Genomic DNA, 23112 nt, shown 5'->3' on the forward strand with positions numbered 1-23112 from the left:
GCACTCTTGTATATTTGTGCTCTGGAGAAACTTTTGCCCTGGTGCGCAGGATGTATACAGAAGAGCACTGTTGTAGGTACTATTGCTGCGTAGCAAACCACCCCAGACTTAGTGGTGTAAACAAGAGCCATTTTATTATGCTCATGGATTTGGAAAGGGCACAGTGAGGACTGCTTGCCTGGGGCTTCAGCTAGGAAGGCTTGAAGGTGGAGGATGACTTGACAGCTGGGGGCTAGACTGTTTAAAGGTTTGCTGTCTCATGGGTTTGCTGTCTCATGTGTCTGGTGATTGATGCTGGCTGTCAGCTGGGACCTCTGCTGGGGCCTTGACCAGAGCACCTGGACGTGGCCTCTCCATGTGGCCTGGGCTTCCTCACAGTGTGGTGGCTAAAGGCTCTTAAGGTGGATGGTCCAACCAACAAGTCAGAAGCTGCATTTCCTCAGAAGTTGTGCATTGGCATTTCCACTACTTTTTATTGGCTATAAGTGATTCACAATCCCACCAGGTTCAAAGGGAGAGGAATTAAAGTAAGTTCCAGAAGAACATGGGAATGGGAAATATTGTTGAGGCCATCTTTGTAAATGACATTCTGCAAGAGATGTTCATTGCAGCAACGTTTTTACTGGGCCACCATCCCTCATCCAAACCCCTTTGGGGCCAGATATGTTTTGAAATTAAAAAAAAAAATCTCAGAATTTTGAAAGGTAACATGGTACATACACTGAATATTTATATAACACCCCTTGAGAGGAATGGGTCACCCTGTAAGTAAAAATCTAAATATTTTCTCAGTGGAACATATGATTATTCATATTAAGTATGATAAAGATTATAGATAGCTTTCTGTCTATTGAGGTCAAGTTTTGCCACCAAAGAAGTTCAGGTCAGGTCAGGTCGTAACTGACAAATAAATTATGAAAAAGCATTTAGGTTTCAGATTTTTTAGATTTTGAATTGTGGCTAAGGATCTATGGACCAGTAATAGAAAAAAAAAAAGAAACAAATTAACATCATCAAGAAATGAATAAACCTCAGTTACATGTTTCATTGCGGCTATACCTTATAAAAATATATTGAGGGAAAGCATGACGCACGCATATGCGTCATGAAAGCGTATATTCATGACGCAAGAGTATATTTGTGATCAGTTAGGATAAGCCAGGTTATGTTGTAGTAAAATAAACAGTAAAATCAGATGCTTAAAACCAAGTTTTATTTCTTGCTCATGCTATATGTTCATCACTGGCCTGATGGGCTCGGGGGAATTTTCTCCTCCCTTTGGGACTCAGCTGGTGGGGCAGCTGCTCTGTGGAACATTGATGGTCACTGTGGTAGACGGATAAGAGGACACACCGGCTCTTAAAGCTTCTGCTCTGAGCCTCAGTTTCCTCTGAAAGGACTGCCTGGCTGGAGTTTACCAGGGTGAACGTCACAGTCAATACTCAGTCAACAGGAGTTTCTGGCACCAGAAGTAATCAATGCCAAGTCTCCTGGGGCCTGGAAAGCAGTTATGAAATGTCAACGACATTTATCTACTCACTGCCTCTGGGAGTTTGAATTCAGATAGTCACTGCTTTGTAATATTATCACAATACTGGTGATTGGCATTTATGGATTGTGCAATGGCTTCCTCGGGGCAGGTGCCTGGAACAGGAGAATTTGAGGGGTTGGGGAGGGCATAGTGTTATTTCTGACTTACTTCAGGCTCTGGATCCTTTTCTTCGCGTGTTTTACTTGGGCTAGTCTGTAATTGAGTGTTGACAAGCATGTGAGGCCCAATTCATGCTCTCTTGGAATTTCTCAAGGGACCACCCCCCCCACACACACACCTTTCTTTAGGCCACTCCTCTCCTCTAAAGCCTTCAAGGGCTCCCTATGGCCCACAGGAGAAAGTGTAAGAATAGGACAGCTCCCATTGATTGAGCGCCTGCTACATGCCAGGCACTTTATAGGTACTATCTCTAGTCCTCACAGCAACCCCAGGAGGAAAAACTATGATCCACATTTTACAGATGTGGAAATGGAGGCTCAGAGAGGTGAAATGACTTGCCAAGGTCACAGAGCGAGAGTGAGGAAGAGGCAGGACTGGTTGGTCATCAGATCTTTCTGACTCTGGGGCCCCCTACTGAACTATAGGGTTAAGGCCCCTCTGATCTCACCCCATCCCTTTTCCTTTTCCTTGGAGTCACCAGCTGCTCCAGGCAGGCTGGCCTCCTCTCACTGCCCCTCGAGCAAGCATGTCTCACCTCCCTTTCAAAGGCCATCTAAAATCTCACAGGACACTTCCCCAGACTGCTGATCATATGAGTCTTGCCCTCATCGCACTGTACCACAGTTACTCACTTTCCTGTCAGTCCTGCCAGTGGGCTGCAGGCACCTCCTCTCGGTCACCTCTGCATTTGCCATGCCCAGATGTGCTCAATGCACATCTGCTATTCATTCAGCATTCCTTCAATAATTACTGAGCACCTGCTGTATGCCAGGCACAGTGCTAGATGCAAGGATTCCACAGAGAATGAAACAAAATCCCTGACTGCATGGAGCTTATGTTCGATACAGGAGACAGAAAAGGAATAAATAAACACATACATGTATAATATAATGTCAGGGATGAAAAGTGACCTTGGTCTCGTGCACAAAGGCAGAGGCACCTCTTCCCTCAGCTTCCAGAGCCCTCTGTTTCCTTGGCAGAGTCATAATTTTTGGCTCTGCCATTCAAGGTGGACTTCCTCCAGGCTCGGCTCTAGGCACTCCCTGTTATCCTCTGAATCAGCAGCCCACAGATGTTATTGAGGTGTGGTTTTAATTTGCATTTTTCAGAGGACAAATGAACGCAAGCAACTTTATGTGTGCTTATTGGCCACTTGCATACCTTCTTCTATGAAATGTGTGTTCAAGCCTTTCCTTTTTTTTCCTTATTGGTTTGTTGGTCTTTATAAATCTGCGTGTGTTTTTAAACAATATTCTGGATATGAATTCTTTATCAGCCACATATTTCTAGTTCTTCTACTGTGCGGCCTATGCTTCCCCTTAAAGGTGTCTTTGGGTGAAGAGAAATTCTTATTTTAATGTAGCCCAACTTATCAAAATTTTCCTTTTTGGCTGGTGTTTGATGAATCTTTGCCTACCCCAAGGACAGGAAGATATTCTTCTATGTTTTCATCTAAAAGCTTTTGTTCTTTTGTTTTATCGTTCGTATTTAGATTTACAATCCATCTTAAACTGATTTCGTGGATAGTGTGAGGTAGGAGTGGTGTCTTTTTTTTTTCCCATATGGAAGTCCAACTGACCCAGCACCAATTGTTTTGTTTCAATTAAACAAAACATTGAATGGTGGTGTATGGGTGTTTATGGTACCATTCTTTCAACTTCCCAATGGGTTTAAAAGCGTTTTAAATAACATATTGGGGGAGGGATGATGAAAAAAAAGGTAGAGGAACTATGGTAGATAAACAAATACTATGGAAATAATTTCAAATGCAATGTGTAAACCCTGATTTGATACTGTTAAAAAAAAAGCTATAAAAGACATTTTTTAAAGCAAAGGGTAAATTTGGGAATGGACTGGATATTACAGGTCATTGTGGTATGATTGTTCATTTTCTTAGGTGTGATAATGTTATTGTGGTTATGTAGGAGAATGTACTTTTTCTTAGGATTTCTGTGGAAGTATTGAAGCATGAAGTACCAATAAGGCAGCAGCTAATTTAAATAATTCAGAAAAAAACTGTACATATGAATATAGATAGATAAATCTGAAAAAATAGGGAGAGGGGCAATATAGGGATGAAGAAGTGAGAGGTACAACCTATTAGATGTAAGATAGGCTCAAGGATGTATTGTATGACATAGGGAATATTGCCTATATTTTGTAATAACTGTAAATGGAAAGTAACATTTAAAAATTGTATAAAAAATTTAAAAAGCTGGAAAAATATCAATCCAAGTGGAGAGTGTACAGGTGCTCCTTGTACTAGTCTTTGAACTCTTCTGTATGTTTGAAAATATTTGTTAAAGACAGAGCTGGGCAGGAGGCGGGGGCCATTGTATGGTCCAAACAAAAGTAGTGGCAGGTCAGATTATTCCAGCTAGTTTGAGATTTCTGGTCTAAGGCCTCACCTCTGCTATCTCACTTACTCTGCATCACATCCCTATGGGGTAGGCAACACTGGGCCCATTTCACAGGTAATGAATAGAAGCTCAGAGGGTGAAGTGAGTTGCTCAAGGTCACACAGCCAGTTGAGACCAAGCTAAGATTTGAACTCACATCTGCCTGAGTCAAAATTATTTGCTTTTCTTTTTTGTTGTTTAAGCCTCTTCTCTCCCATTCCATTTCCCAGGGGTGTTGGTCAGCTGAGAGCCTGTGTGCATGTATTACTCAAATTCTCACAACAACCCGATGCAGTCATTACTAATAATACACGTAATTTTACTGAGAGGCCGAGAGGTTAAGTAACTTGCTTGAGGTCACTCAGCTAAGAATGGAAGAGACAGGAACAGGGAACAATGAACAGGAACAAGGAACCAGGACAGTCTGGCTCTAGAGCCCGAATATAAAGAGTCAAAGAAACACCATGAAAAGATAAATCACTTCAGGAATACAAAGCAGGATTATTGCTGGTTCTCACAGAATCCCTGCAAAGTCCTTTCTTCTCCTGACTGCTATGGCATTCCAAGGGGACACTTGCCTCCCCAGTTCAGCTGGCAACTTCTTGAGTTGAGGCCGAGGCAGGTTCTATTGGCCCTCACCTGAGTCTCTAGTTACTGCCTACTGCCATCAGAGGTCTCCTGGCCTGGGGCTGATCTTAAACCATTGTTTTGGATATGGCTGCACACTATCCTACGGAGCAGGGTACCGATTTGTCTGCAGGATGGAAATTAGAGTTCAGATGGAATGCTGAGGCACTTACAGCCTAGTGGTCAAGGGTGCCTTGGGAGACAGGTCATTTTTTATTTAAGCCCTTATTGCAAGGCTTGGGTGGATTACTTCTCCATCTAGGAGCCTCAGTCTCCTCAGCTGTACAATAAGAATAATAAGAGCACACATTTCAGGCCTGTTGGGGTGATTTAATGAGGTAGGTAAAGCCCAGTGTCTCTCAAGGGCAAGTCTTCATATTGATAACTGTTATCATTAAGCTCCTTAGGAATCTTTGGGATTTGGAACCTGCCCAGAGCTACAACCTCATCCCTGTCGCTCTCCCTGCCCCACTGGATTGTATCCATGCTGGCCTTGAGTTAAGCTGGGGTCAGATCAGGCTTTTTAACCTCAGGACCTTTGCATCTGATGTTCACTGTTTTATGTCACCCCTCAGTGAGGCCTTCCCTGACCACATTAGTCTGCCTCAAACATATTCTCCTGTTTTATTGTATTCATATCACTTATCAGTACCTGACATTATGAACTGATTTGTTTCTTTTTCTCCTCCCATTTGAATGTTATGTTCAAGAAGACTGAGATTTTGTCTGTTTTGTTCTATGTAGCATCCCCAGCGCCAAGAACGGTGTCTGGCATATGTCTGGCTTTCAATAAATGGTGAACTGAATGAATGAATGAATGAATGAATGGAGGTGTATACCGAGCCCTCATGCCTACAATCCCTGCTCTTCTGTCGCAGTGGGTGGCCAGCCGAGTCAGACATTGCATACGGCCCCTTGGCTCCCAGGTTGGGGGCGTCCAAGAGCGGACCGACGGGCACTTGAGCGACGTTCCCCAAAAGCCAGGGCGGTGGCCGCGCCGGTAGAGGGGCTGTCGCCATTTGGCGACTTTCCCTGCGGGCCACTGCGCCGCCGCGGGGGCCAAACAGGGGATCGCTCTGTGAGCGCGCGCGCGCGGGTCTTTTGCGACGGTGCCCGGCGGCGCTAGCCCCGCCCCCTCCCCGCCCCCGCGGCCCGCCCCGCCCCACCCCGCCCCCGCCGCTGCGCTCTCTACCGGGCCGCTCAGGCCCCCGCCCGCTTCATGTGGCCCGGCCAGCGGCGGCCGGCGGCTGGGAGCGGCAAGGCGGCGGCGAGCGGCGGCCAGCGAGGCCCGGGAGGTGGCGGAGGCCCAGGCGGCGGCGGCGGCGGCGGCGGCGGCCAAGGAGGCGGCGCACGGAGAGCGGCGGGAGCAGGCCCGGCCCGGCCCTCGAGCGGCCGCCTGGCTGCAGCATGCGCGTCCGCCGGGGGCTGCTGCGGCTGCCGCGCCGCTCGCTGCTCGCCGCGCTCTTCTTCTTTTCGCTCTCGTCCTCGCTGCTCTACTTCGTCTATGTGGCGCCCGGCATAGGTAGGAAGGGGGCCTGGGACCCTGGGGGTGCCTCTCTGGCCTCAAGGGGACCCCGGGAACCCCCGCCCCGCCCTGAGGGGACCCTGGCTTTCAGAAGACACCCGGCTGGGAGGCGACCCCGAGCCTGGCCCTCAGAAGACTACGGGGACTCCGGCCCGACCCTCGGGAGACCCCACGACTGGCCCTCGGGGGGCTCCAGGACATTCCAGTACCCTGCACCCCGACGGGCTCCAGAACCCCCCTCCCCCCGCCAGCCTCCCGCCCACCCCCTGCCCTCCTTTAACCCCTTCCCCGCGGGAACCCGACCATGCCTTCACACACACACACACACACACACACACACACACACACACGCGAGCGCGCGCGCGTGCTGGGACGCCCCCTTTCTTGCCCTGGCCTCTCTAGAACCCCCACTTAACGCTCCTCGGCTCGAGAACTGGCGCTCTCCCTCCTCCGGGGTCTCCTCCAGCCCCGGTTCCGGGCATTCCTCGGCCCCCGAACCTCCGCGGCCCGCCCTCCCCTCCTCGCGGAGCCCCTGTGCTGGGGTCTCCAGGAGTCCCACCTTCCTGGTTCCCATCCATCCTTCCCCTCTCTTCTCCCTGGTGACTCCACCGTTTCCTGCTCTCCCTCCTACCCTTTCTTCCCTCGACTTTCCCTTGTTACATCCACCTTCAGGTCCTCCTCCCCAACACACACATTCTCCTCTTCCAAGTGGCCAGATCCCTTTCCTAGCAGGGTGGCATCCCCCACCCCCCAGGGAGGTCCACCCCCTCCATTCAGTCTACGAACCCCTGAGTGTGCCACGCCTCCTCTCCATCCCCTCCCCCTGCCCCGCCTACCCCCAAGGGCACTCCCTGTCATCTCCTCTCCCTTATCTCCTATCCTTCCCGGAATCCTCACTACCCCCCTCTGGTCCTCAGGCACAGTTTCTTTCTGATTGAAGACTTGGGGAAGGGGTGCTGTCTGGGCTCTTCCTTTCTCCCCTTTCTTTAACTTCTGCCCTCTCCTAGCCTTGAGGGTAGAAGGTGGCCCTTCAGTAGTATCCTATGGGGCCGGGGGTGTGTACATTTAAATTGGTCCTAGAGGAGGAGATATGACAAGGGCCTTGGGGAAATGGTGCAGGTGGGAAGGAGCATGGAGAAAAGGTGGAATGGGGACTCATTCTTCTCAAAGGCATGTCCTTTAAAGGAAAGACAGCCCTGGAGAAACTGAACCCTGACCAAGCATAGGCTGTCTAAGAGCATAGAGCAGACATTTAGGATGTGAAAAAACATTAGAAGGAAATAACAGCATGAGGGTTAAGGTCAGAGGACATGGAGGTCAGATTTGGATTCTAATCGCTGCCCTTTATGACCTTGAGCAAGTTACTAAGCCTCACCTTTTCTTCTCTGTAAAATGGGGGTACTCATCCTAACCTTATAGGGTTTTAAGGATGGAAGTAGATAAGTTCCCTTTTAAAGCACTTATCATTGTACCTGATGCTTAGAGAGTTTTCAAAAAAAAAAAAATCTATTATATGTAGCTTTCAAGAAAGAAGGGAGGGAGTAGATGGAAGGTTTAAGGTATGTATTTGCCTGACTTGGCATCACCATGAGGCCCTAGAGAAAACCTCAGTTTAAGGTGAAAAATGATCAGAAAATGCTGTTGGGGATGGGGCAAGGAGAGTAAATTTTGCTGTAAAAAGTCTGGATCATTTGGATGTTAGGAAAGGGTTGATGGTTTAACTCTAGGGAAATACCCTTTAGGATTGTAGTAATGATTAGTGCCATTCTCTGTTGACCTGTCAACACTGAACTAGCTGAATAGAGAAATTTCCAGATAGAGCCAGAGATTGTCTCCTGATTTTTTTTAAAATAAATTTATTTATTTTATTTATTTATTTTTGGATGTGTTGGGTCTTCATTGCTGTGCTCGGGCTTTCTCTAGTTGCGGCGAGCGGGCTTCTCACTGCGGTGTCTTCTCTTGCTGCAGAGCATGGGCTCTTGGCGTGCGGGCTTCAGTAGTGGTGGCATGCAGGCTCAGTAGTTGTGTCTCGTGGGCTCCAGAGAGCAGGCTCAGTAGTTGTGGCACACAGGCTTAGTTGCTCCGCGGCATGTGGGATCTTCCCAGACCAGGGCTTGAACCCATGTCCTCTACATTGGCAGGCAGATTCTTAACCACTGCACCACCAGGGAAGTTCTCTCCTGATTGTTTTTTTTAAAGAGCATATTTCATTTGATGGTAAATATTGATGATTTGTATTACAAACTAGATCTAGTTTGTACTACAAAGATAGAACAGGTAATATCCTACTGCCGTAACATTTTATGAAATGTCTTAGGAAAAGCATCCCTCTGGGAAGGTGTTGTATGTGGCCTGATGGATCAGATGAGGGGATAGGAGTCTGGGCAGAATAAGAACAGGTGAGTAATTAGTGGAATTAATTGAGAAAAGAGTTCATTAGCATATTGGATATTAGGCTAATAAAAATGGGTGTGAAATGATGGATTTGAACCTAGAGGCAGTCTTGAAGCCATATCCCCTTTTGTGAAAGTGATGGGTTTTTTCTGGCGTGGGTGCATAAATAAGCTATGTCAATGGAAAAATATATCCCACTGGGATAGTAAACACCCTCTTGATTAGAAAGATTAGAAGCCAGATTCTAAAACAGAGATGGAACGTAACAACTTAATTAAAACTCTTCAGCAGTAGATTTTTAGGTCAGTGGAACCCCAGTGAAAGGCAGTGGGCTTGGGGCTTCGCTGGTGGTGCAGTGGTTAAGAATCCGCCTGCCAATGCAGGGGACATGGGTTTGATCCCTGGTCTGGGAAGATCCCACATGCTGCGGAGCAGCTAAGCCTGTGTGCCACAACTACTGAGCCTGTGCTCTAGAGCCCGCGAGCCACAACTACTGAAGCCTGCGCACCTAGAGCCTGTGCTCTGCAACAAGAGAAGCCACCGCAATGAGAAGCCCCGCACCGCAACGAAGAGTAGCCCCCACTCCTGCAACTAGAGAAAGCCTGCGCGCAGCAACGAAGACCCAACGCAGCCAAAAATAAATAAATAAGTAAATTTAAAAAAAATAATAAAGCAATGGGCTTCTACCACACTTAGATTCCTACATCACTGATAACTGAGAAAGATGCAAAGCACTTAAATATTCACTAATTTCTTCTTAAATGTGGGTCTTCTAAAGGGCAGATCTACTTAAGATTCACTTCTGTTAGTTGGAAAGGGGAGTGGTGGGAAGGATGTGAAGTGGTTTTAGAAGGATACATTGAGCAGTTTGGTGATTTTTTATCTTGGCTTTCCTGTTTAGGAGCTTAATTTTTTAAATAATCAGCTTTGGACAGAGGGTGGCAAATCTTTTCAAAAAGTTAAGGCAGTCTAGAGAAATAGAAGGTTTTATATGCCTTGGATTATGAAGACCTTATTTGAGACAATTGTTAAAATGAGCTTAGAAAATAATACTGGGTTGAACCACATGAAATTTCCATTTTTTGCAGGTCAAAACCAGTTGTATATTGGCAGTTTGATATATAGCTCAATCTAATACATTTCCAAATAATGACAATCCTGTTTTCTGGCATAATGGGAAGTGTCAGACTTGTATTTCCTTCCAGGTTTAATATTTTTCCAGTCCTGCTTTTGATTTACTTTGTATACCCTGTGGCCACGCTGTGCTCTACGGCTAAAGAGAAATCATCAACCTGAGAGTGTGTTACAGCTATATTTGGAATTATGTAGACTTGAATTTGAGATATGAGAAAAACCATGTTAGTTTTAAATGTTTTAAAGTTGCTCATGTGTAATATAGCCCAGCTACAATTTCAACCTAACTATTGTTGGTATTTTTGAGATCTAATGCTAGCTCTTAATGTTAGTGTCCCATAGTCTAACAGCAAAGGGAAATTTTCCTGGACTTGAGGGTCATCTGAAATGGAGGTAGTGGTACCATTTGGCTTAGAAAATTGGATGTGAGGAATATTACTAAATCTGACTATAATGTGTTTGTAACAAATACAAAGTGCGCTTAGCTACTTAAACCCCTGCCAATCCAGTTAAGTAATTTAAAAATACGACTTCATTGGCCATTATGTTTTTGTTATTAAATCAAAAGTAGTGTTTTATATCAGCAGTTTAAAAGTAGAAATGAAAAGGATGGGGCAGAAAGTGTGAGGGAGGTGGTGGTTTTGAAAAAGGAAGAGGAAGGGAATATGGTTATAAAAATGCATACGTGGGATTCCCTGGTGGCGCAGTGGTTGAGAGTCCGCCTGCTGATGCAGGGGACACGGGTTCGTGCCCCGGTCTGGGAAGGTCCCACATGCCATGGAGCAGCTAGACCCGTGAGCCATGGCCTCTGAGCCTGCGCGTCCGGAGCCTGTGCTCCGCAACGGGAGAGGCCACAACAGTGAGAGGCCCGCGTACCACACACACACACACACACACAAAAATGCATGCGTGCCTCTTCTCTGTAGCACCCTGCCCTCCACAGCCTGAGTGATTATCGTTTATTTCATCACTTGTTTTACCTGCACTGTTGAAATATCCCTATTCCTTTCAGGGTTCCGAAGAGAACTTTGAACTTATTTATGATCCTTTAACTTAAAAAAAAAAAAAAAATCTAAGAGCTTGGAGTACCTCCATGTTCCAGTCTGACCAGGTCTTTTAGAAGATAAGAGAAGTGAACTATTTACAGATGGACATACATTTGAAGGGCTGATTTTAAAAATCTTATTAACTTTATGGTGCTGTCACATGGCAAGGTTGTATAGAGGTTACTGACCTTTGCAAATTGTTTAGTTACTGATTTTGAGAGAGATGCCTGTGCATGGTTAGAGGCAGTAGTCTATATACTGATGAAATTTTATTAAAGTTCCACTATTTAAATTAATTTTTCTTTTGTCTTGATTATTGAGGAAAGGAAATGGGGAATGATTTTTCCCTTTTGGCCTGCTTAGTTCCAAGAAAAGTTTGATTCATGGCTGGCTTTTGGAAGACAGGAATCAGTAATTCTAATCCCACCTGATTTGACCAAATGACCTTGAGCAAATCACTTGATTCTCTGATCTTATACTTGGCCAGAAAACAAAGCTGTTTGGAACACTAGAACTGCATCTTAGCCAAACTTTTAGTAAGAAGTTTTTTTTTTTTATCTTTATTGGAGTATAATTGCTTTACAATGGTGTGTTAGTTTTTGCTTTATAACAAAGTGAATCAGTTATACATATACATATGTTCCCATATCTCTTCCCTCTTGTGTCTCCCTCCCTCCCACCCTCCCTATCCCACCCCTCTAGGTGGTCACAAAGCACTGAGTTGATCTCCCTGTGCTATGCGGCTGCTTCCCACTAGCTATCTTTTTTTTTTTTTTTTTTGCGGGACGCGAGCCTCTCACTGTTGTGGCCTCTCCCGTTGCGGAGCACAGGCTCTGGACGTGCAGGTTCAGTGGCCATGGCTCACAGGCCCAGCCGGTCCACGGCATGTGGGATCTTCCCGGACCGGGGCACGAATCTGCGTCCCCTGCATCGGCAGGCGGACTCTCAACCACTGTGTCACCAGGGAAGCCCTAGCTATCTATTTTACATTTGGTAGGGTATATATGTCCATGCCACTCTCTTGCTTTGTCACAGCTTAGCCTTCCCCGTGCCTTCCCCGTCCCCATATCCTCAAGTCCATTCTCTAGTAGGTCTGTGTCTTTATTCCTGTCTTACTCCTAGGTTCTTCATGACATTTTTTTTCTTAAATTCCATATATATGTGTTAGCATAGTCAGAAGTATTTATGTATAGAAAGTTGATAATTCATTCACATCCTATGCAAATTTTGGACCTAAGATTTTAGATAAGATACATGTTTTAAATAACTGAATGCAACTTTCTCTAATAACCCCAGGAAAATTTCAGATTCCCCCCTTGTTTTAAATATATATATGTGTATATATATATATATGTATATATTTTTGGCTGTGTTTGGTCTTTGTTGCTGCGCGCGGTCTTTCTCTAGTTGCGGCGAGTGGGGGCTACTGTTCGTTGTGGTGCGCGGGCTTCTCATTGCAGTGGCTTCTCTTGTTGCGGAGCACGGGCTCTAGGCGCGCAGGCTCGGTAGTTGTGGTAGTTGTGGCTCACGGGCTTAGTTGCTCCGCCGCATGTGGGCTCTTCCCAGACCAGGCCTCAAACCCGTGTCCCCTGCATTTGGCAGGCGGATTCTTAACCACTGTGCCACCAGGGAAGTCCCATCTCCCCCCTTGTTAAGTGTAGTATGAAAACAGCCTTTTTGTTGTTGTTCCTCACATGAAAGTGTCCTCTAAATGCTTCAGTGCACTTAGTTTCTGAGCTTTTCTGGAGTGAAATATGTCATATTGTGAATGTGGGTTATTTTATTTTAGAAAATTAAAAAGCCTTACCCTGTTTAAGGACCCCCTTCTCCCCACGTGTGCCTGTACGGACTCACTCACTCAGATGTTTCCTTTGAGTATTGCATTGTGTCAGTCTTCTTAGAAGGAAACCATATTTGGAGAACAGATTGAAGTTATAAAACTAAACAGCACCACTTTTGACCAGGATTTTGGTGATGTTTTATGTCCTTTCTGCCGCAGTTTGCTATGTCGGAAACAAAGTCTTGGGTTTGGAATTGAAGTCTCTTAACAGTGAAAATGTGCTAGTCTTGGACAGTCTTTGGAAGCAGCCGTTCGGCCAGTATCAGTTGCTGTTCCAAGGCATCGTTACTCTAGCCAGTAGATAATTCTGCTCCCAACCCTGACATTTCCCCCCAGAGCTTGACAGGCCAGTGAGAGCAGCGTATAACATCGTATAACATCGCCAGGAAGGAGGATCTTCTTGTGTTGCCATGACTCTTTAGAGCTCTTTAAGAGAGGAGAAAGCCGTAGGAGCCAAAGTGCTACTGACTTACCTGCTTCCCTAATTTTGCAGCGTTTTAGATCATGGAAGATACGTTGTACACATCCAACTATATAAGCAAACAGAACTTTAGTAAGCAAGAAGTAGGCAATGTGATGCTGCAAAGGCCTGTCAAAGAACTAGAGAAAACTAGTGGTTAACATTGGTCAAGATAAAGGTTAATCAGAAGCAAACAGATTGGGTGTTGGCTTAGAAGAAGTTAAAGGAGTTATCGTGAGAAGAGGCAGGCCTGTGTGTACTATTAGTGAAAGGAGAGTTATTCTTTAGTTTCTAATACTAGCTAAATAAGAGTATGCCTTCCTTTGCACACTGTGTGTATTTTTGTAGAAAGCTGTGAGAAAATTAAAGGAATTTAAGATCTGTGGGTCAATAATAATCCAGTATTTGAGTGTCTTCCTATCATGTTACCAGCTATGGGAGATATTTGGATTCTAGACTTTTGACTGCTGCTTTCATTTTACAGATGATTGTATAAGCCCAGGTTGAGTCATTAACTTGCCCAAAGTTGAGAATTACGAAATAGCTGTAAAAATAAATAAATAAATAAATAAGATAAAATACCTCTGCAGCATATACTATATGGTTGAAAATACAAGATTAATCATAAGAAATAACTAGAGAAAATAGAAAATAGTATGTAATCAATTGCTGACTTGTATGATACTGATCCTTAATGAGGTGAGAGATTCAGACAGAGGCACTCATTCCTTTATTCAATAGGTAGTTTTTTTGGAGTGCCTCCTCTTGTCAGATACTCTTTTGGGTATCAGGCAATCTAGAAATGAGTAAGGCAGAATGTTTCTGCCATCCTGGTGATTTCATTCTAGTGGGACGTTTTTGCCCTTTGTGGTGTTTTAATTCTGATGGGGAGACAGCCAATATACAATATAATTTCAGACAGTGGTAGGAGTGACTGAGGGTCTATTTATTTATTTTTTTATTTATTTATTTTTGGCTGTGTTGGGTCTTTGTGGCCGCTCACTGGCTTTCTCTAGTTCTGGCGAGTGGGGGCTACTCTTCGTAGTGGTGCGCGGGCTTCTCATTGCGGTGGCTTCTCTTGTTGTGGAGCATGGGCTCTAGGCGCGCGGGCTTCAGTAGTTGTGGTGCATGGGCTCAGTAGTTGCAGCACGCAGGCCCTAGAGCACATGGGCTTCAGTAGTTGTGGTGTGCAGGCTCAGTAGTTGGGGCCCTCACGGGCTTAGTTGTTCCACGGCATGTGGGACCTTCCCAGACCAGGGCTCAAACCCGTGTCCCCTGCATTTGCAGGTGGATTCTCAACCACTGCGCCACCAGGGTAGTCCCTGAGGGTCTGTTTTAGATAGGGTGGTTAGGGAAGGCTTCATTAATGAGGTGATATTTGACTTGAAGGGGTAGAACAGGTCACAGGTCTGGGGATTGGGATGGTGATGGGCGTGTCAAGCATACATGAAGGTCTTGAGGCAGAAATGCACTTGAGGGAAGGTTGACTGGATTTTTATAAGTGAGAAATGGTAGGAAACGAGCTTAGAAAGATGGTAGGGGTCAGGCCTTGTAGGACCCTATAGGCCATGGTAAGGGCTGTAGGATAGGAGTGAACATTAACTTAGAAATCAGCCAGATCTGGGTTTGAATCAACTCTGACTGAGTGGGCACACTATTTTCAATTTTCTTATCTGCCCAGTGAAGGATACCATCTTTCTCAGGGTCGTTGTGAGAATTGAGTGGAATATGCCTTTAAGAGGGCTTAGCACAGAGCTTGACACAAAGCTCCATATGTTAATAATTATTATTTATAACCATAGGAGATGTCCTCTTGGCCTAATGCTAGTACTAAACTGAGAGGAGGATTGAGCTCCAGTCCAGCTTTACCAATAACTAGATGGAAACCTTTACTTCAGTTTTCTCATCTGTAAAATAAAGCAATGGACTAAAGTACAGATTGTAGGGTCCGTCTCAGATCTGAAGTTCCATGATTCTGAGCAAGTGTGAGTTGAACCTTGAAGGAGAAGAAGGAATAATGAGTTCTGTCAAGTAAAGACACCCCATTAAAAAAAATTCACATCTCCCATTCACTTAGTTTCCCACCTTTAGTGAAATACTGAGCCATGGATTCTGTGAAGTGTCAGTGTATAACCATCAGACTTAACAGTTTCACTCTGTAGGGTGAATGGAGAAATTCAAACTGTGCAATGCTATTGTTTGAGGACATTTGCCCTAAAAATGAGACAGACGTAGAATGTCTGCCTTGAAGTCTATCTTTGAAATCATTGTGTCAAAGAAACAACAAAAAAATGTGTGTTGTCTTGGTCAAAGGAAAAATACTAAAAGAATTTTATGGAAATATCTTTGGGATGTTAAGACTTTTTTTTTTCCTCTTTTTTTCTCTGCATTTTGTCCCCTGGGTAATCCTTTTAAGTTTTAATCTGCTAAATCAGTCTTTACCTCTAGCCTCACACTTTTGCTTTTAAGCATGAAATAGAGCCCTGGACTCATTAGCTCCTGCCCCATCTTCATTCCTCTAGGTAATTGGATGTTAAATGAGAAATGAATATTACATTTTGACCCAGTAATTCTTTTTTTTTTTTTTTTAACATCTTTATTGGAATATAATTGCTTTACAATGGTGTGTTAGTTTCTGGTTTATAACAAAGTGAAAAAGCTATACATATACACATATCCCCATATCTCCTCCCTCTTTCCTCTCCCTCCCACCCTCCCTAACCCACCCATCTAGGTGGTCACAAAGCACCAAACTGATCTCCCTCATCTCGCTGTGCTATGCGGCTGCTTCTCACTAGCTATTTTACATTTGGTAGTATATGTATGTCCATGCCACTATCTCACTTCATTGCAGCTTACCCTTCCCCCTCCCCGTGTCCTCAAGTCCATTCTCTACGTCTGCATCTTTATTACTGTCCTGCCCCTAGGTTCTTCAGAACCTTTTTTTTTTTTTTTAGATTCCATATATATGTGTTAGTGTACGGTATTTATTTTTCTCTTTCTGACTTACTTCACTCTGTATGACAGTCTCTAGGTCCATCCACCTCACTATAAATAACTCAATTTCACTTCTTTTTATGGCTGAGTAATATTCCATTGTATATATGTGCCACATCTTCTTTATCCCTTCATCTGTCGATGGACACTTCGGTTGCTTCCATGTCCTGGCTATTGTAAATAGAGCTGCAATGAACATTGTGGTACATGACTCTTTTTGAATTATGGTTTTCTCACGGTACAGTAATTCTTTTTAATATTGTGGCTTATATAGAAGAGCATTCATACCTCCTCTAGTGATCCCATGAATCCAGTGTTTTCCCAAGCCTGGGAATCACATTGAATAATTTAAAGTGCTGTCTCTTCTTAGATTCCCTCCCCCCACCCCTTTTGTTAGTTTGAGTAATTATTAGACTATAAGTATTGTTCCGCCTCCTTCCCAGGTTACAAAGATAGCCAGGTACTTTGCAATGACTAGAAGGGAAGCTGGGCATTGTTTCTGAAGTACCTTAGTTACCATCATCAATTATGAACAGTTCTCTGAGGCTTATTAGTGGCATAATTATGATTATGAAAAATGTTGTGGAGTGACACGTACAGGGAAGTGTAGATTGTAGGAAAGCTCAGTGTTGTGTTTTAAAACTTAAATTAGAGGTGTGCTAGTGAGCACAGCTGTCTATTATTTTTATTAAAGAGCTGTAAAACATTTAAATACCAGTAAAGAGGGAACTTTTTTCACCATCTAAAAGTGTGATTAATAGTCATTTAAACTTTTTGCTTAATTCTCATGTGTTGAACAACTGTATGCTTGGAAAAATGGAAAAGCAGGAGTATTTTTTTTACTCATAGAACTAGTTACCCCATTTTGAGGAGTTGTGCTTTTAGGCACTAAGCCTAAATTATACTCATGATTATAATGTATGTGTTTTCAGATTGGTAGACCATTGGCTTTTGAAGGCTAGAAAATAGTATTTTCCTAAATGCTGTGTTGGGGTCATGTTTGTGCAGTTAAAAAAAAAATTCTTTCTTCCATTGCAGAAAAATGAAAACATTGCCAACTTAGGGAAGTTAAATCAGATGGATCAGAGATGATAGTAGACTGACTTTCTTGATATACTTATTATGAATCTTTATATTTTAAATAAAACCATTTAATCATTTAACTTTTAAAGAAAAACTCATTTTATCCACATCATCATAATCTATAGAGTAATGATAGGGGAGTTCTCTGGGTTGTAATGTCCTTTTGCCTAGCACGTTATATGCACTTAAATATTTATTGAAATGAATGAAGAAACTATTGCCTGGTCAAGCTAGCCTCTTTGTTGTTGGATTGCATTTAATCTGGGGGAAGGATTGCTTCTTCTGTTAATCCTGATTTTGAAGTGATTTTGAATTCATTTTGCCCAAAACTACTTTGTCTTTTTTCCCCCTATTTCTTTGTGGTAAAATATTTATAGCATGAACTTTGCCATGTATTTTGGTAATTTAAATGTGCAACTCAGTGGCATTAATTACATTCACAATGTTTTGCAACCATTACAGCTATTTCCAAAAATTTCTATTGCCCCAAACAGAAAGTCTCTTCCCATTAAGCAGTAACTCCCCATCCATCACCCCCCCCAACTGCTAATCTACTTTCCATCCTGTAAGTTTGACTGCTCTAGGTACCTCATATAAGTGTAATCATACAATGTTTGTCCTTTTGTGTCTGCTCTATTTCACTTAGCAAAATGTTTCCAGGGTTCATTCATGTCATAGCATGTGTCAGAACTGTATTCTTTTTAAGGATGAATAATATCCTATCTTGTATATACCACACTTTTTCTCATCTGTTGATGAACACTTGAGTTGCTTCTACCTTTTGGCTGTTGTAAATAGTGCTGCTATGAATGTTGGCATACAAGTATCTGTTTGAGTCCCTGCTTTCAATTCTTTGGGTATTTACCTGGGAGTGGAATTGCTAGGTCATATGGTAATTCTGTTTAATTTTTTGAGGAATTGCCAGACTTTCCACAGTGGCTGCACCATTTTACATTCTCACCAGCAATATATTCCACATCCTTGCAGCCAACACTTATTTTCTGAGTGTGTGTGTTTTTTTTAAAGTGTAGGCATCCTCGTAGGTGTGAAATGGTAGCTCATTGTGGTTTTGGTTTGCATTTCCTTAATGACTAATGAGGTTGAGCATATTTTCATATGTTTATTGGCTATTTGTGTATCCTGTTTAGAGAACTGTCTATTCAGGTTCCTTTGCCCTTTTTAAATTGGATTGTCCGTTGTTAAGAGATCTTTATATTTTTTGAATATTAAACCACTACCAGATATATATGATTTGCAAGTATTTTCTCCCATCCTATGGGTTGTCTTTTCACTCTCTTGGTAGGGTCCTTTGATGCGCAAAAGCTTTTGACTTTAACGAGGTTCAATTTATTTATATTTTTCTTTTGTTTGTACTTTTTTTTTTTTTTTTTTTGCTGTACGCGGGCCTCTCACTGTTGTGGCCTCTCCCGTTGCGGAGCACAGGCTCCGGACGCGCAGGCTCAGTGGCCATGGCTCACGGGCCCAGCCGCTCCACGGCATGTGGGATCTTCCCGGACCAGGGCACCAACCCGTGTCCCCTGCATCGGCAGGCGGACTCTCAACCACTGCGCCACCAGGGAAGCCCCTTTTGTTTGTACTTTAAAAAATATACTACTTGGTAAGTTTTTGACTGAACTTTTGCTCCCTACATTGTAGTCGTTTACTTTTTCTGCCCGTGAAAGTTTTCCCTAAGTTACTGATAGGCATATCTTACACAAGCTATTATTGAGCTGATTTCTGAGAAGCAGGAGGCAAGGTTTTTTGGTTTATCTTTCTCTCACTTGTTTAAGTTTGATGCTGGTTTCTTGATTTCTTTTTTTAAAAATTAATTAATTTATTTTTGGCTGCATTGGGTTTTCGTTCGTGTGCACCAGCTTTCTCTAGTTGCGGGGAGTGGGGGCTACTCTTCGTTGTGGCTCGCAGGGCTTCAGTAGTTGTGGCTTGTGAGCTCAGTAGTTGTGGCTCACGAGCTCTAGAGCGCAGGCTCAGTAGTTGTGGTGCACGGGCTTAGTTGCTCCGCGGCATGTGGGATCTTCCTGGACCAGGGCTTGAACCCGTGTCCCCTGCGTTGGCAGGCGGATTCTTAACCACTGAGCCACCGGTGAAGCCCTGATTCTTGGTCTTTAAAATGGTTACTGTCTTTGCCAAACTTGACATGCTCTGCAGATTCCATTAAATATTTCAAGTGTTTGAAGAGTCCAAATCTTATTGATGTCTTTGTTGATTATTTTGTTCAGTAGGACTGAAATGTAACTTAAATTTAAATGTTTTCTGTTTCTAATTGCAGTTCTCTGAAAGTCCATGTAAGACAGGGCCAGAAGTTGGCACACCAAATTTTTGTTGGGGACAATACAGTTTACTGATTAAACATATGATATAGAAGAGAAATTTAGAAAATATTATAGATTGATGAATATAGTCCATGAAACACTGGACTTATTTTTTTTTTCCATACAGAAATGAAAGTATACGATGATTTTGAAGATAGGGAAAAGTATATATCACTTGGCATTTTGTTAGCCTCAAATCTCCATTAACCAGCACCTTTTATGTTTTGCTGTTTAATAAGTGGTGATACTTAGAATGTAGACCCGGATGCATGACTTTGAGTTTGGTGTTAAGTATGATTTTTTTCCTTCTGATTGTTTGAAACAGAGCACTCTGTTTCCCCATACCTCCCCAGGCCACCACAGGCACAGGATGGCAGGTAGTGATGAGAAACAGCTTGCTAAGATGGTGCCTGGCTGACTAGGAGGTGTGTGATGTGAACACAGGATTTGTTTTTTCCCCTTATAACATTTTAAAAAATTATTTTATAACATTTTCCCTTTATAACATTATGAGAAAGTGAAGAGAATGTTAAAGAACGAGGAAACAGAAAAGTCTAACGTGTAAAAACCTGCTGGACTTCTGCATCTGTGACATGGTAGAATTTGGCACTTTGATTTTTTTTTCCTGGTATCAGCTGAATTTCAAATGTATTTATCTAAATGTGAGTGATAATGGTAGTGATTAAAGACAGGTGGGTACTTAGAAAATGTTTGTGCTTTGGGGCCTGTGATAAAAGAAAAGATTTACAGACTTGCTTTGCATTTGCCTGTTTTGGCTGTTTTCTTAGAGCTAACTTAATCTTTATGTGTTAAACCCTTAGAGTGTGCTAGGTTTGGGGGTACAGTGATGGATGATGTGGACACCATACCTCTGTTATTTTTTAAGTCTTCAGCAAGGGAGCATGGCTTCATTTTAGTAAAAAATTTTCAGAATTTTGAGTGATTTTATATCCCCAGAAGATGTGTTTAATTAAGGGTCAGTTCAGTTGATGTTAACGTGCCTTAATTGCCAGGAATAACAGTGAATGTATTTTAATTGTAGACATTTAAGACAGCAAAAAAATTTTAAAGAAATTCTTGAAGAGTCATTTAGTTTAATTTTTTACCCCACTGGGCCCATTGGCTGTACATGTTCTTGGTGGTATTCATATTTACATGAATGTCTTTGCTGTTTATCTCCTGAACAGAGTCATGGCAATGGTGGTGAACAGTGACCTGAAGTTTCTTAGTAACATAGATGCTCTCTGGACCAGTGGCGGAAGGATGCATTTAGATGCTGAGGCCTCTTCCCTTCTACCTGGAAGAGTATCTGTCTTAGAATAGAGGTCTGGCACTGAGCAGGTGCTCAGAGAGCATTTGTCAGACAGGATCAGTCTGTCTTCTACTCTTCAGTGGCTTTCATTGCTTTTAGGATAAAGTTCAGGTTACTTATTGTAGTTTATAAGAATTTTTGTGATCTGACCTTTACCTCCCTCTCCAGCTTCATTTATGCCACTTCTCTCCCTCCAGACACATGGGCCTCCGCACCTGGTTTCCAGCATAGACTAGGCTCTATCCTTAAGCTTTTCACTAGCTAACTCAAATATCCCTGCCCATCCTCAGACTTCTAAATCAGTGGCAAATGCATGGGCCTCATTTCTTTTTTTTTTTTGCGGGCCTCTCACTGCTGTGGCCTCTCCCGTTGCGGAGCACAGGCTCCGGACGCGCAGGCTCAGTGGCCATGGCTCATGGGCCCAGCCGCTCCGTGGCATGTGGGATCTTCCCGGACCGGGACACGAACCCGTGTCCCCTGCATCAGCAGGCGGACTCAACCACTGCGCCACCAGGGAAGCCCCAAGGGCCTCATTTCTTGTTCATTGTTGTATCCCTGCCTGGAACGCTGGTCTGGCACACTGTAGGTGCTCAATGAATATTTATTTGTTAAATCAGGGAAGTAAGGTGGAGGTGGACAGATCTGAGGTCCTGAAAAGTACAACTAGCCAATTCCCTGCTCATTTGGGTATGTTGAAGGTTGCTGTGCTAACTGCTAGGACTTCAAGGTGAAGAACTAAAAAGGATCAAATAAAAACACAATGGATTTGTAAAAATATTAATTGTAATTGAAAGTATGATTCCTAGCTCAGTCTCAGATTAATTATGTCCAATCCAGTCAGATGTTTGTTTTTGTGGGGGCCTGGTTTGGTGGACAGATGACAAGTAGGAGTTTTAAAGTTTTACCCATTTAAGATTCAACGTGGATTTTAACCCTTTTAAGTGCTTTTTGTATCTTACATAGTATGTGTATGATAATGCTTTGAAATTGCAGATCACAAATGAATGTATTAATGGTTAGTCTTGTTCCTCAACTTGAAATCTAGATGAAAAAATTGATAAACAAGGAATTCCCTGGCAGTTCAGTGGTTAGAACTCGGGACTTTCACTGCTGTGGGCCCAGGTTCAATACCTGGTTGGGGAACTAAGATCCTACAAGCCATATGGGATGGCCAAAAAAATAAATAAATAAAAATAAAATAAAAATTAATAAACAGGAAAACACTCAGTCCTGATTTAGGAAGAAGTAGGTACAATAATTCTTATATATTGCTAGGAACATTGTTTCTAGTTTTTAATTAGACAGATATTTAGGTTAATGGTTTTGGTGTTTTCAAATTTATGATGAAAGCTATACTTTTATGTCTTGAATATGCTTGTCAGTCTTTAATTTGAGAGGTAGTCTTTGCCTAGGAAATGAGAAATTGTTGTATATTTTACTTCTTCCAAAGAGCAATGAGGAAGAAACAAATTCTGGAATTGGAAGACCATATGGATGGTATGGAAAGTAAGTCTGTTATTCATAAACAGCTAGTCTCTTGTGCTCTACGCTGTTGGATGGAAGGTGGACATAACCTTGCCTCTGTTGCTGAGATTATTTTTGAGCTGACTCGTGCTAGGCTGGCACCCATCAATTGCTTTGTCTGGAAGGGACAACTGGAATCCTTCATTTTGTGTATGTGTGTGTGAATGTGAGTGGGAGGAAGTGAAATGTTTGGTTTTGGTATTGGCTTGATTTTTCTGTTTCATTGTTGACTTGGCATGCCTGGCTTTTTCATTCTGCTTTTAAGTATTCAGAAATCTTAAGATATGTGTGAATTAGAAGATTTGGATTTATTTGAATTTCATTTGGCACTATGGGAAATTAGCTTTAGGTAAGAGCTACTTTTTGGGTTGGCTTTATGTTAAAGATAATTTTTTCCCTTAATTATTTTATTTTATTATAGAAAATTTCAAACACATACAAAAGTAGAGTGAATAGTATACTGGACTCCCATGAACAAAGGTATTTTGATATGACCTTTATATTTGTGAAAAATATAAATGTGAAAGGGCACATAGACAGCCCCCATTCCCCCAACAAAACAAAACAAAAGTACAAGCTTAGGCTAATTAATAACCTGTATTTTTAAAACCTTTGGATAATTGGATTTCATTTTTGTTCAGATGTTTTGCTGATCCATTTACCTCAATGAGAGTTTCTTAATATGTCAAAAGGGAAGACTAAAAGTATATAAACATAGGCTTATTGTGAG

At 42.9% G+C, this 23112-nt stretch overlaps 1 protein-coding gene across 2 annotated transcripts in view; it reads left to right on the forward strand.

Moving 5' to 3' along the window:
- Window positions 1–23112, forward strand: part of B4GALT5 (beta-1,4-galactosyltransferase 5) — a 101792-nt gene that overhangs the window by 15391 nt on the left and 63289 nt on the right. The window contains exon 1 of one of the 2 annotated variants that reach the window (XM_027087042.1): window positions 6004–6259. The exons of the other annotated variant lie outside the window; for it this stretch is intronic. Within the exon in view, the coding sequence (XP_026942843.1) occupies window positions 6145–6259 (115 nt within the window). The 5' untranslated portion in view covers window positions 6004–6144. Of the gene's footprint in view, window positions 1–6003; window positions 6260–23112 lie in introns of those variants that run through there. 2 annotated transcript variants of the gene reach the window in all.

Source organism: Aethalodelphis obliquidens, unplaced genomic scaffold (assembly GCF_003676395.1).
Source record: "Aethalodelphis obliquidens isolate GAN/ISIS:26980383/991018 unplaced genomic scaffold, ASM367639v1 scaffold57, whole genome shotgun sequence".
In the NCBI taxonomy this organism is placed as follows: Eukaryota; Metazoa; Chordata; class Mammalia; order Artiodactyla; family Delphinidae; genus Aethalodelphis; species Aethalodelphis obliquidens.